This window comes from Sitodiplosis mosellana, unplaced genomic scaffold, assembly GCF_009176505.1.
Source record: "Sitodiplosis mosellana isolate CC-2019 unplaced genomic scaffold, AAFC_SMos_1.0 Smas_scaffold_6181, whole genome shotgun sequence".
NCBI classification, from domain to species: domain Eukaryota; kingdom Metazoa; phylum Arthropoda; class Insecta; order Diptera; family Cecidomyiidae; genus Sitodiplosis; species Sitodiplosis mosellana.
This window is the reverse complement of record NW_022601422.1, coordinates 1,437,598-1,449,883: the sequence shown is the minus strand read 5'-3', so window position 1 is coordinate 1,449,883 and position 12,286 is coordinate 1,437,598. Positions and strand designations below refer to the sequence as shown.

The window sequence follows — 12,286 nt, the reverse complement described above, 5'->3', positions numbered from 1 at the left end:
GAACAAGCCGTTTGATTTTCTATTCGAGAGAGAAGAAAAAGGATCACATTTGAAAAAATATTTAATTAAAACATAAGAAAGTCCAAGAATGAGACAATTACGGTAAGAATTAGTGGATTTTGGAATGCGAATCTTCCAATATTCTTATCAAACGATTTCCTTATTCGAAAAAGCTTTTCTAACAACATCTTTGTAAATGTTTTTCCTTGTTAAATACCCAAATTGATACATTATAATTTTGAATGTAAAACCCAGAGGTCATTCGTGATCGATATCGTGTTGTACTTAAGCAGAAATAAATGTAACGGTCATGATAAACTCAGTAGATGGCGTTCACATAATTTAAATGGAATCAATATCAAATTCAAAGTCAACAAGCGAATTGTATCGATATTGCAGCTAACTTTATGTAATCGATATCTTTGAAACTGATTAGTAACGTTGGATGTTGAAACAATATTACAATGTGTAAATAATATCGACATTTTGATTGGACTACAAAAATCACCTTGAAATGGAATACAATTCTTTTTCAGATGACAAGATTGTTTTTTAAATAAGTTTTTAAGACAGCTTTTAATGAAAAGAGTAAAAAGTATTATTTCCCATAACTTATTACGGTACAATCGATAATTTTTGTTTTGTCTCTTATTCAATCCATTGATCTGATTGTACTGCGAGTGTTTGCGATGTGTGTTGCCGCACGGCAAAAAAAAACGTGTAACACAAGCATGCAGCACATCTGGTGAAAATAAGTGTTATTTTCCTCCACCAGAGCAACATGCGATTGCCATTTTATGTTGACGAAGAAGAGCCAACATTGAATGGCACCACTGTCTGCCCTGTGTAAGTGTGTTTCTGTGTATGTGTCCATGTGCGTGTGCTTTTGTATGCGTGTGTCAGAATGTCAATAAGTAAAGATCTCACATGTTCACAATCACAACAATCCATCGTGTTCGTAATCAACATACACACCAGGTCGCACCACCACACATGAATAGTTGGCAGAAAATTTTGACAGATGTGTGTCGTTCCGTTCGGTTCGATGACGATTTGTCGAGAAATGTCAAATGAAATGAAGAAAAAAAACGCAAGCACACACACTACCATTTGAATGCGAACACCATGCACTTTTGCAAAGTGTGCGTGTTAGTATGCGGTTCGTAGGTACGATTGAGTCGTGTCGTCGTTCGTTCGCTTGTTCGTTTCGTTCATTCCGTTGGTTCTGTATACAAACAAAGTGTGAGAAGAGCAGAGAGACGTTCGTAAAAGTAGTAAAGTGGATGTATATTTAGAAGCTGCGAACAGTGAACGGAAACTCAATCCGACAGAGACGTGAAACAAAAAGGCAAAGAAAGACGAAGAAAACGAAGAACGGCACACACAACAGAGGCACAACTGAGAAACAGCACTTTTATTACTTTCTACATACACGAATCATATACATTGAGTAGGTAAAATCATCGAGTATATTTCAAGCTCTCACTCTCTCGGCCTCTGCAAAAGTTACTTTTGTTAAAATGTAATTTATCGGAAACGAGAAGATAAAAAAAAAGCAGTTTTTTTTTTAAGCGAGCATTTTCATCCAAGAAGAAAATTTTTTTAAACCAATAAAAAAAATTAAAGACGAGAATAAAACGCTACCAGAAAACGAAAGAAAAAAATCGGTCAAGAAATTTTGCTGCCATCGGCGTCAAACAGGAAAAGCTGATTATTACACGAGCGAAACAAAAATTCGCTTTGGATTACTCGATTTTTCTTTCGCGGATTCTCGTTTTTCTTCTTTTTTTTTCTTGCGAAAAAAGAAAGAGAGCGCACCGAGAAAGAAAATATAATACACAGAATAAATTGTAAATAAAAATTGTGTTACATTTTTTTGTTTCATTGTTGTTGTTGTTGTTGCCATTTGTGGGAATTGATTTTCGTTACTTCGAAAGACTTTTTTTCCTAATTTTATTTTGCGAGACAAAACAGAAAGTAAAAAAAAAAATCACTCGCGCAAACAAAGAAAAATGGAAAGAAAATGTTGTATTTTGAATTACCGTGAGCGATTTTGGTTGTTGTTTTTTATTTAACGCAATTTACGATTTGCCTCCACACAAATAAAAAACCAATGATTGAAGAGCTGTGAGGAGTTACAAAGAAGACATTTTATGAACATATATTAAACACTAAAAATGACGATCAAACAAATGAAAAAAAATCATTTTTCGCATGTTGCGGAAGCCAAAAGCGAAAAAAATTGTCCCTCCAAAAAATGAATAAATGCAAAAGAAAGAATCGAAAAAATCGCAAATGAATCATGAGATAGCCATATTCTATTGAGTCAATTCTTTCTTTTTTCATCTTTTCAAGTGGACAATTTTGGTGGTCATCGCCTCATTTGTTTATTTAGTCGGTTATTGCTAATGATGGGGCTCTTATACCGAGCAGAATTTCTTATCTTGTCATTTTTTTTTGCTCAAAAAATAACTTTTTATTTGTTCGTATTTATTGTTCTTATTTTAATTGTATCTCTGCCATTAAAATTTGCTTAACATCCATTGATTCAATTATATTATCCATTTAGTAACACATATCATCGAATGTTTCTCGAGGAGAAAAAATAAATACCAATAATCCCAATAAATCATGTTCTGCTTTCAACGATCCCATTTTCGTTCACTTTTCACACCAAAAAGTGAATAATTTAATTTTTTCGAGTTAGACTAAAAAGTTTTTCTTGCTTTTTCCATGTTGTTAAGCACAACGAAAAAAAAAAGAAATTTTTTTTTTGTTGACGGTGTCTCATTCAACCACAAGCCTTCTGCGGCTTTCGATTGTATAGGTGCATTCACTTACAATATAATATGCACACACGTTGGAACTCGACCAAAGTGGTAGCACTGTGAATTACATGTGTGTATGTAGGATGGAAAATGTGGATGGTATATTTATCGGTTGGAATGTGTACGTATTGGTTGAACGTTTTTGCATGCGACGAATACTCAACACATATCGTGTTCGTTTCGTTTCTGTATATCGTTCTGAGTCAGGGCATATTTTAGGGAATTTTTTTTTTTTCGTTTTCATTGCGAGAATATATCGAGATTAATATTATCGAATTTTGTCGAGACGTAGATTTGCTGCCATAATTAAAGACTCAAGTACCCAGTATTGAAGGCATTTCAATGGGATTAATTCCGGCAATTTTTTACAAAATCTTTTTACCATTCGAATTGAAATTTCTTATTTCACATTTCGAAAAATTGAAGAAAAACTCCAAAAAGTTATATTCCTCTTTTGTGTGGGAGACAAAGTGGGAGAAAATTCCACAACATATTGCTTCATTTCATAGAAATTCCGAAAATTCCGATTGATCCAATCGGTGGTCGAAACAAGCCCTGGTTTATTTAAAATACATATGCATGCACACGCATTGTCTGTGTGGGTTCGGATGATAGAGAATATTGTGGCATTTAATCCATTATGGCGCTGATTTGTTATTCGGATGAGAAACACGGGTTATTTTTTTTTTCCTTTTTGATTTCGCGCTGTGCCTTGGTGTGCGTGCAGGCAAATTAATAGAATCCATGTGTCAGCATGTCGTGTTTTTCTTGTTTGAAGTAGCATGTCGGTGTTTAAAAGTAAACGATGTGTGCTTCAACATACACATACACACATTTACGATAACCCATACACAAATCACCAAATCTGTATGCTCAATACACACAGGTGAACAATTTTGTATACGCACATTGTGGCTCGTGGTGGTTTCAATGGCACAGACATCTTGGATGGCCACGCACACACTGCCATCCAAACAAAACACACTATGAGCGACTGACGACGATAGCGAAGAGAAGAAGAAGAATAAAAATGGATCGACACCGTTTTAATGGTGTGCGTTCGACTGCCTTCCCATGTGTGAAATGCAGAGAAAATCTTTTTCACTGCGAGACAACATTGTGTGTTTGATGCGTATGTGTATGTGTTGCTGTCATGCTCATGTTGCATGTGCTTGTGTAAGCACCATTCGATCCACATATCTCTCGCTGTATACGTATACATTGTTCTTTTCGATACAGACGATATTTTTTACTACCTTATGTGAGTGTGTATGCGCTAGTGTGTGTGCTTTGTTGTTGTGTTTTACTATAAAACATAAATTCAAAGTTGTAAAAATATATAGGTTTCCATTGTGGTTCGAACTCAAAGTAAAATACAATTAAAAAAAAAAAAACAGGCGAAATCAAAAAGTGTGATGATGATCGAATAGTGTTAGACGGAGGAGAAGAATACATGGAACATCAATTTTGTTAATCGAATTTTGTGATTTAATGTACTTCATTTTCATTCATATTGCCTGAATTTGTAGACAAAATCGCGCTGCATTTGCCATAAATTGTGTTCGTACCCGTAAAATTTCTATTTGGATTACGGAAAATGGCATAGTTCTGTGTGTTGTTATATGATGTGCGTGCTCGAAATGCAGCAGCAGCACCACCAGCAACAGCAACAAAAACCACAACAGCAGCAGCAGTAGCATCATAACTAACAACAAAATAAAAAAGTAAATAGCCGAGTAATGTGTTATAATTGAAAATCCATTAGCCAATTCATGGACTCAATCGTACCTGTGTGGTTCCATTGGCTAATGAGATTCGACCCGAAAGAGGATGAGTCGAGAGAAAAAAGAGCACACACAGTGAGAGCAAAACACGGGGACATCGCAAATATATGAGAGCAAGAGCAAGCGCTCTCATCGAAACAAACCCCATCCAATGTCACTGTCATGTTGATTTCAATTTTAATTAGAAAGAAAACTTGCACGATTCAACTGAGAGGGAAAAAAGCAGAAAAAGAGTGAGAGAGAGTGAGTGAGTGAGTGAGAGAGCGCGCACTTGTGTAAAGTATTTGCAGTATCAAAATTTGTCTGCATGCATTTTATCGTCTTCTGAACAATAAGGTTCAATCTATTTGAATATCTTATATATTTGGAAGAATAAAAAGAACACACAAACACTCTCTTTCTCTCACTCTCGTATGCATTATTTCATTTATTTGAACTGCAGGCGTCGAGTTTGTTCCAAGAGAAATCTTGCAACTCGATTTCTTGTTCCATCAATGCAATCTCGGTCGATTTAAAACCAAATCAATTTTTCTTTTTTCGTTGACTCAGCTAGAATTTGCGTAGAATATTTATCTTTGCTCAAGCCCAGAAACTCCTTTTCTGATCGTAGAAGACTTTTCTTCGACGAGCTTCAGTGGAATGGAATTCATTTCATTGCATAATAATTTTAATTGATAATTTTACCGAAAATTCCAAAAGAACGAAAAATAAAATTACATTTGAATTTTTTTTTATAAATTTTCGATAGTAAATAATAAGATTTATTTCTGCTTTATTTTTGCTTGCAGGTACAAAATGTTTCCAAAAATCCAAAGATGATCGTAGCAACTTTAAAATGAGTTTTGTTTTGTATGAATCGGTTTTGTCACAAATTGAAAGAGATAAATCGACGCAAAAATGACTGAAAATATGTGTGCTTGAAAAGAGTTATCGTAACACAAAAACGCGCACTTTTTAACGTGTGTGTGTGTGTGTGTATGTGTTTTTCGTTTTTAAGTTTTGCTGAATGAACTTGAACCAGCCTCAAATAACATTAATAAAACAGTATAAAAAAGAAGAAGAGAAAACAGTTTTTCCGTTGTTGAGAGAAAAGAAATGAAATTAAAACAGCAACAAAAATAAGAAACAACAGCTACAATAAAAAATCAAATGACTTACCATGAGAATTAGCAAGTGAAATTCCGATTTGCATAAGACATAGTATTATTTTGAATACGCGAGAAGAAATAATTTCTTTTATCGGGATCGTATGCGCCTTTTATCTTCCTTCTCAGACAACAATTACAGAAACACAAATCTATCTAATTTATCTCAGTCAGTAACTGTTCAATATTTATTGAATTCACATCTCGAATCAACGTCGAGTCGGCACACCTTTTCGCAGCTAGTGGGTGTGCGTGTGTGTATGTGAATGAATAATATAAAGGATAAAGAGGAGTAAATAAACAAAACGAATTAAAAATAAATTAACAAAATTACATCGACAATTAAAAATAAAACCGTCTAAAAACTAAGAAGACACAAACATGAATGCACACAGTAAACATTCGACGCAAGCCTCAATTAGCTTGTTTTCGATGCGGGGCAAATCGTGGTCGTACTATCAAAAGCATGTAGCCAATTTGATAGGTGAGTCAGGCGGTTGAAAACACTGCCACATCTTCTCTATCTACTACTCAATTTCGGTTTGACCATTGTTCGGTAAACCTCGTTTTCTTTCTGTTTTTGTTTCGATGGCCATGGAGCAGATTTCGATCTCGATAGCACGAATCTACCATCGAGAACAACAGGTAAGTGGCTACACAATTTTTCATTGCATAAAAACTAGAAGGAAATTTAACTAATGCATACACAATGTTTTCTTATTTCTTTCCCGTACGCCGCAGCTGATGTACAACGATTAGATCTAACGGATTGCAATTTGTATGGCGAGTCGCCGAGCGATCCGGGTCCAATGGTGTTGTGCAATCAGTGTAATCACATAATGGCACCAGAAGGTATAATGAGGCACGTGAAACGAGTACATGGATCGAAAATCGTGCCAGCACCTTCAAGTGGCAAATTACGAATACCGTCAAAGGGCAGTTCAACAGCGAGTATCACATTACCAAATGCTGGCACTCCGACATTCAATCGAATGACAAACAACAGTTTATCGACGCCAAAAGGTGTCGATTCAACATTATCAGCCGAATTCTCGAATCGATTGAATGTTTCGAAAATGGCACCGCCGACACCAATCAATTCATCATCAGGTAAGGATATTGCGAATGATGATAACCAACTCACGTCATCTCAACAAAGAATTTCGATTCTTTTTATGAATCAAATAATTAATATTTGAAAAAAAAAAATGATCTTGCGTATGAAATTCATATGGAAATTGAAATGTTCGTACTTTAACAAATTTCCGATGCTCAAAATCATAAACAAAAGCATATGCTCACATCCAAATCGCCTAAATATGTGCTTGACTGATATCGGTCAGAAGAACCAAAAATTCGAATCTTTTATAGGCCATTTTGAAATGTGCAGTGTCAATAGCACTGAATAATTGATTGCAACGTACTGATTGTATATATATGTTAAGTATGTTAGATGAATTTTGAAACAAAATGAGATGCACACTAAATAATGCAATGGATAACCTTTGGCTAATGAAATTAAACATGAATGTATTTTCCCCCTTTCCGTGAATGCCGTTGCAGATATTGCGGCTGCTGTTAATAGTTCATCGTCAAATAGTAATTCGCCAATTAGTTTATCAAAAATATCGACATCGACGTCGGGCAGTGGAAGTGGGAACGGTAGTCGACGGAATCGTAAAGTATTACCGGTCAAGGATCGGGAATACGATCCAGAAAAGCATTGTGGCGTTCGAATAGGAAATATGAAACCATGTACAAGATCATTAACATGTAAAACCCATCAAATTTCATTGCGTCGAAATGTGGAAGGACGTTCGAAGCCGTTCGATCAACTGTTGGCCGATCATCGAAATAATGCCAAAGACACACACAAACATTCAACTAGTAAACAGGTAAAGCAAACGGGCGAAAACGGGCATGTGTGCAATCATAATATGCATTAACGCTCGAGGCACATGGAGCAAAGCATAAATCTAACCTAACTTGACACAATTCAATTTATTTTCTACTTTCAGACAAATTACACGACGGGAGACAATGGCAATCAATTATTGGAATCGATTGGCGATAGCAATTCATCGTCCAGCTTCGATATGGAACGAAGAAGTTTCTCTAGTAATAGTAATCAGTCAACGATAGGAAATTATAATAGTGACCATAGTACGGCATTTTCCACATCATCTTCACAACAATTGAATGGAACACATTCGCTTCCATCTGTATTATCGTCAATAACGTCAGCAGTGTCGAGCAGTGGCGGTGTATCAACGCCAAATTTCACATACTCCGATGTGAATACACATCGAAAAATCAGCAACGCAATACCATTCACACCCAGCCCAGACGATCGCTCAAATAATGCATCGCAAATTGGTGACCTATATAATTCGAGCTTGTCGGCAATGCAGTCCAGCACAACGAGTACATCGAACAACAACCATGGACTCAACCAAACCGGACTAAACGCATCGGCGTCGTTGGCAAACCTGGGCGATTATTCAATGCAAATGAATGAATTAATTAACGATGACAATGGTGATGGATTAGATATGACATTTTGGGAAAATTTCGATAATTTCAATTATGAGGCTGATTTGGTGATGAATAACAATAGCAACAGTAGCCAACCGTATCCACCGACACAAAATAAATCGAGCAGTAAACGTTCACATGAAAGCTCGGCATCGGAACGAGAACGAAAACGGAAACGAACCAATGAATCCAAGGACAATTCCAATCAATCAAAGAGCTCAAAAGATGGAACCAAAGGCATTGCTGCATCACCATTATCGCATGACATTAGCCAAACACTCCTTAAACCTAATTCAAATCTGACACAAAACAAGAAAACACCCAGTCTATCGGCGAATGCTAATTTTGGTACGAACATTCTCATTGGCGCACCACGCTCCGATATCATTTGCATTGACGATGACGACGATGATGCAACCAACAATAACATCGGTGAGTTGACATCATTTGATTGTAGCGGTACGTTTTTTCATCACAAGTTTATTTTTTGGTAGTAATTGAATGGGAAATATATGTAACCGATCAATGTTAATATATACCCACCGATATTTTTTTGAAAGAAAAAAAAAACACAAATGAATGAAAATGGTCAATAATAATAGGGAGGTAATTGCGGTCTAAAAGACCTTGAATTCCCTTAAAATGTGAAGAAAAATTTTCTTACGACAACTTTCAATCAAACAAAATCGATTATCGCATGTAAAATCGACAGAAAATTATCGAAATAAGAACTATCGGAATTCAATTACAATTAATTAATCGAAGTTTTGCGAACATTTGTACTTATCATATTCAATATATTTCAGATGCCACCGTCAATCGAAATTCAGACAAGGAAAATGGTACAATATATCCGGTAACGCCAACAAAAGAGCTCGGCAACGACATAACCATAAAACATCACGTAAGACAAACATTTTATTCTGCTGTCATTCTTCTATAAAATATATGTTGAGATGTTTTATTTGAATCCATTCATCGAATTCGTACAATTTTACTATTTAAAACTGTGTATTTCTATAGACTGTATGCTAATGATGTAAAATTCTTGTAAATTTAGACGAGTCGAAGTCGTACCGATTCAGAGAGACTAAATGGAACACAATCACCGCCAATTGCTGAGAAACCGCTGGCATCGATGACCCTATCGAATGATCCGGTGGTCAATTCAACGGATCTGGTGAATGTGACAAAGGTAGTTATCAAATTCAGCACACCAAAACAGCTAATTGAGCTTGACGGAAAATGGTCTAAAATATTTGTGCATGCAATATGTTCTTTTTTCGTCTAGATTCTGTCGGAAGCCGATCATCAAAATGCAGCTCCAAATGCATTGGCACCACAGCCAAATGATGCAAATGATATAAACGATAATTCAAAACATCAAGCGAATCAAAATATCATCTCACCGGTGCCGATTGGTGAAAATGAAAGCTTTCTACTGGATATGGTGTATAAATGTTTGCGTGGCAAAGGTGTACGCGTGATAAATTCCAATTATTCAAACAGCAGCAGCAGCAGTAGCAACGGCAATAATCGAAGTAGTTCCAGTGAATCGAGTCGAATACGTGAAAAGGAAAATTCCGTGGAAAATAATTGGAGTGATGATGAGGTGCCGACTGTGCCAGTGAGTGCAGCGAATAATCCAATTTTACCGTCATCGCAGCGATTTTCGTCATCAAAATGTGCATACGTACCAAGAGCAATTGCTTCGAATCACTTTAATATGGCTCGCGGGCGAGGTACGTGCCATGTAAAACATTCGGTTGATTGTACAAAGAAAATTCAACAGCAAATATTCCATCGAATACAAACGCAACAGCACAATGGAACATTTGCAAATAATATGATTGCATTACGTAATAATGGATCGATAATGCGTTTAAATAGCGCCAATTTGATTGGTTGCCCTAGCCTAGGTACCATTACGAATGCCATTAACACCGGTGCGAACAGTGTAGTGAATTCGGTGAAGTCAACCCTTGCAAATGTTACCACGCCAAATGCCAATGTTGCCACCAATGCAAATATCAACAATACGAACAACACAAACACAACCCCGAATGCCAGTAGTCCGAATGCATCAGCCGCAAAAGTGGCATTTAAAAAACCGATGCATTTTGTCAATTCGATCGCAACGACAACGAATGGACCGATAGTTTTACTGAATCCAAGCAGTGCTGGTACAATGTCATCGGCCGGTGGCAATCCGAGATATGCAATATTCCGTCGGCCAATTAACCAACAAAGTATTCAATTAATTGCACGACCAACCATCGATCCAACCAATTCATATTCCGTAATGCCGGTCATACATCGTGTACGGACACGAACACTAAAACCAAATCTGCCAAAACTACTTGAAACCGATCGCCTGCTGGAAAGCCTTAAAAGCATCATACGACCGCAAAAAATTAACCATCGGAATTATGACACAACGAAAATCCTCTCAGTTTACCAATCACTGGTGAAAGCCGCCAATCAACCAAACCATCACTTAAACACAAGTACAAATAGTTCATCGTCCAGCAAACGAAAGTCCCATTCGTCGTCGTCATCATCATCCTCATCGTTGTCGAATCATAAGAATAGCAGCAACAGCGGCAATCATACGTCCTCGCAAGCAATGACCACATCATCGTTACAAAAACAAAACGGCCATCATGGGAACAGTAATGGTAGCATCATAACATCGGCATCGAATTACATGGGCTCAAACAACGCCAGCAATCACATTGACAAACGAACACACATACGGATTACCGATGCGAACCACAAATAAACACAACACAATGTATCTGTTTTTATTTTATTTTGTTGTTTTGTTCATGAAACAATGAGGAGCATCTCGAGGATGTTTATATTGAATTTCTATTACTTTGCCGTTGAACCTCAACGATGGCGATTGGCGATTGAGAAAGTCGTCACGGAATGCGGTAGAAAGCGGCAGCGACAGCGACATTGGTTTTATTTTACACCTTCCGACTAAACCAAATACATAGTCGAGAGACAGTGATTCACATTGTGATTATGCAGAAAGGGCATTGGGACACTTGAGTACATTGTTGTCATGCATATATATATATATATATATATATAAATCAGCATTTGGTATCAAAATTTTTCTTCTTCTTTTCAGTATATATCCATATACTATTACGAATGTTGATTTTATATATTACCTTATCTGAACATACATTTGAACGAATGAATGAAACTGATTGTTTTCTTCTCTTTTTTTAAATAAATATATATATATTTTTGTCAAATACACACATTGAGAAATGCGTTCAATGGAGAGAGAAAGATCATACACTAACTGAATGAAATGAAAGAAGCGAAAAATGAGATGTACAAAATCTTGTATGCCCAGAAAATATTTAAATTGTTTTTCATTTATAGCAAAAATGCAAAATTTAATTGCATTTTAAAATGCTGAATAAAAAGAACTATCGCAAATTGTATATACAAATTAAAAAAGAACCATTTTTATCGAGAAAAAAAAAACGTTGGTGTTTTTATTTAAAAAAAAGGCAATATTTTTGAAATTGAATGAGTGGAATCTGACAGTGCAGAACAAAAACGATCGAAAAGTTTTTGTTTGTTTTTTGAAAATTGGCAAGGTTTTAAGTTATTTTTTAATTTCAAATTAATTTCAGACATATGTTGAACTGAACATGCAAAGAAATTTTAGTATAATATCTTTAAAATTTGAGAGCAATTGGTTCGACAATGCATCGCTCAATTCATTTGGCAAATGAGTTTCTTCATTTATAAGCGAAATATCAAAGTCCAAGTGAGTTTTATTTTTTGTAATGAAAATATTGGACCAATTTTGAATATTGTTTTGATTGAAAACAAATGGATTTTTCAGAAACTTAAATGTCAGAAGAATTTTTTTGAAAATATCAGGATATCGAACATTAATGTCAGTATCAAAGCCGAGCACAAATTCCTCATTGAATTGGTTTGTGTATAATACGGAAAAAAAACT

General features: G+C 35.8%; 1 protein-coding gene across 8 annotated transcripts; it reads left to right on the top strand.

The window, feature by feature from the left end:
- Positions 1-1,063: 1,063 nt before the first annotated feature.
- LOC129576387 (probable cyclin-dependent serine/threonine-protein kinase DDB_G0292550) lies at positions 1,064-11,799 on the top strand. 8 transcript variants are annotated; one of them, XM_055461424.1, is made up of 9 exons: positions 1,064-1,450; positions 5,401-6,241; positions 6,361-6,402; positions 6,499-6,867; positions 7,321-7,652; positions 7,776-8,724; positions 9,099-9,196; positions 9,353-9,487; positions 9,584-11,799. In XM_055461424.1, the coding sequence occupies exons 2-9, from the start codon at positions 6,139-6,141 to the stop codon at positions 11,072-11,074; spliced, it is 3,519 nt and encodes a 1,172-aa protein (XP_055317399.1). In that variant the 5' UTR covers positions 1,064-1,450; positions 5,401-6,138; the 3' UTR covers positions 11,075-11,799. The 8 variants fall into 8 exon arrangements, with proteins under 8 accessions (XP_055317399.1, XP_055317397.1, XP_055317395.1 ...); XM_055461422.1 differs by having other exon boundaries at positions 1,083-1,454; XM_055461420.1 differs by having other exon boundaries at positions 1,094-1,450; positions 7,776-8,751.
- Positions 11,800-12,286: the final 487 nt, after the last annotated feature.